Source organism: Carlito syrichta, unplaced genomic scaffold (assembly GCF_000164805.1).
Source record: "Carlito syrichta isolate Samal-C Ts95f unplaced genomic scaffold, Tarsius_syrichta-2.0.1 Scaffold311755, whole genome shotgun sequence".
NCBI classification, from domain to species: domain Eukaryota; kingdom Metazoa; phylum Chordata; class Mammalia; order Primates; family Tarsiidae; genus Carlito; species Carlito syrichta.
Genome location: NW_007255851.1, coordinates 408,958 through 410,684, shown reverse-complemented (window position 1 = coordinate 410,684; position 1,727 = coordinate 408,958). Strand labels below are relative to the sequence as shown.

Below are 1,727 nucleotides of genomic sequence, written 5' to 3'. Positions count from 1 at the left end.
CCTGCAAGCCTCCGGAGCGCCGCGGAAGGTGGCCGCCAGACCCGGGGCCGGCGGGAGAGGGCGGCTACCTGCGCCCGGGTCCAGTCCCCAAAGCAGCAGCAGCAGCAAGGGCAGGACGAGAGGGGGCAGCAGGGCGCCGTCACACATGGTCCCGGGACCGGCAGCCCCCGGACCGTGGCGGCAGAGCAGGAGCGCGCGAGCGGCGGCGCCGACCGGAGTGAAGCCCGCCAGCCTTCGGGAAAAGTAATCCGCGCTGCGGACAAACCCAACGCGGTGACACCCGAGCCCCGCCCTGCCCTCCTAGAGCGGGAGCTGACTGGCCTCTTGCTTTCACCTGCCCCGCCTCCCCCTTCCCTATTGGTTAGGGGGGGTTGAAACCCAAGTGCGTGGTTAGGTTGTAAGCACTTTCTTACACGTGGTTTCTGGGCAGTAGCGTGGACGAGGCCCCAGGTGGCGCTCGGGAGCCGAGGAGGACACCAGGGAGCCCGGGAGGACGCCGGGCTGGTCTTGCAGCTTGTCCTCATTTTGGAAATCCTCCCTCAGCCTGCTGCCCGATTACCCGGGAAGGCCGCCCGGAAATCATCCCGGCTAGCCGGTTTCATTCAAAAAAGCATATTCTCTCTACGTCTAAAGTAAACAAGTTTTGGTTGTTTGCGCCTCGGAAGACTCCCAGCCCGCTTTCCTGCACACCTGAGTTTGCACCTGATAGTTGGGGCCACGGTGTTTATCCAAACACCTCACATCTCCTATGGTCTGTATCTCGCAGAAGCCAGTGGAACAGACATGCTCAATCCTCTTACATTTTGAGAAACCGAGTAAGAGAGAACTTAAGGAACTTGCTTAACAGTGGGTTTCTGTTAGAGCCAAGGCTAGAATTTGTTGTCCTGACTTCTGGCTTGGGGCTTCTCACCACTAATGAGATCCCTTCCAGGGAAGCAGGACTGAGTGTGACAGTTCAGGAAACTGGGACACAACGTGCCAGTGGCTGGACTTGAACCTAAGTCTTCCAGAAACAGAATGAGTTGGTTCTTTCCCTACCAGACTGTAACCGAGGTCTGTAGGAAAGGAGATTCCTTTGGGTTCCTGAAGAGCATCTTGTAGAAAGCGGCATGAAACAGAATTGACAGAGACCTCACCATAGCATGTCTCAGGGCTCCCCTCTCTTCCCTGCCCTGACCGTTTCAATTTTCTCAAGGCAGAAAGGTTCCCTACTGGACTCTACTTGAAGTCTCAGTATCTAAATTTCATCACAGGATTACAAAACACCAGAAGGAATCCAGAACATTGCCCAGCTTCCACAAAGTTTAATGAACCCTGAGGGTGGAATGTGGCCCTCCACAGAGGCTTGCCACAGAAGGGGCTACCACTCACTGCTTGGCACCTGCGGTTGCTGAGAGTATCCCGTAGGTCCTGCTCTTGGCCAGGACAGACAGCATGGGGCTTCCTCCCCCTTGACTGTGTCCAGGTCAACAGCCTCAGCCAACTGAAGGCTCGGCAGCATTTTCTGGCAGCACAAGAAATCGTGATGAGCTGCTAGTGCAGCTTTTTAGCAAAAAGAGCCGTCTCAAAGTGCTGCCACAGAAAACCATGGAGAACACATCACAAGAACACATCAGGCCAGGCTCGATGGCTCAGCCTATAATCCCAGCACTTTGGGAGGCTGAGGCGAGTGAATTGCCTGAGCCCGCGGGTTCGAGACCTGCCCGGGCAACTTGGCAAGACCTCAT

At 56.4% G+C, this 1,727-nt stretch overlaps 1 protein-coding gene across 1 annotated transcript in view; it reads right to left on the bottom strand.

Moving 5' to 3' along the window:
- The window catches only part of LOC103271547, a gene marked incomplete at its 3' end in the record, with an annotated part of 11,622 nt that extends 10,186 nt beyond the window's left edge, over positions 1-1,436 (bottom strand). The window contains exons 1-2 of the mRNA XM_021718045.1: positions 1,372-1,436; positions 69-253 (exon numbers count right to left, since the gene is read on the bottom strand). Coding sequence (XP_021573720.1) covers positions 69-253; positions 1,372-1,436 — 250 coding nt within the window. The remainder of the gene's footprint in view (positions 1-68; positions 254-1,371) is intronic.
- Between the last annotated feature and the right edge of the window lie 291 nt (positions 1,437-1,727).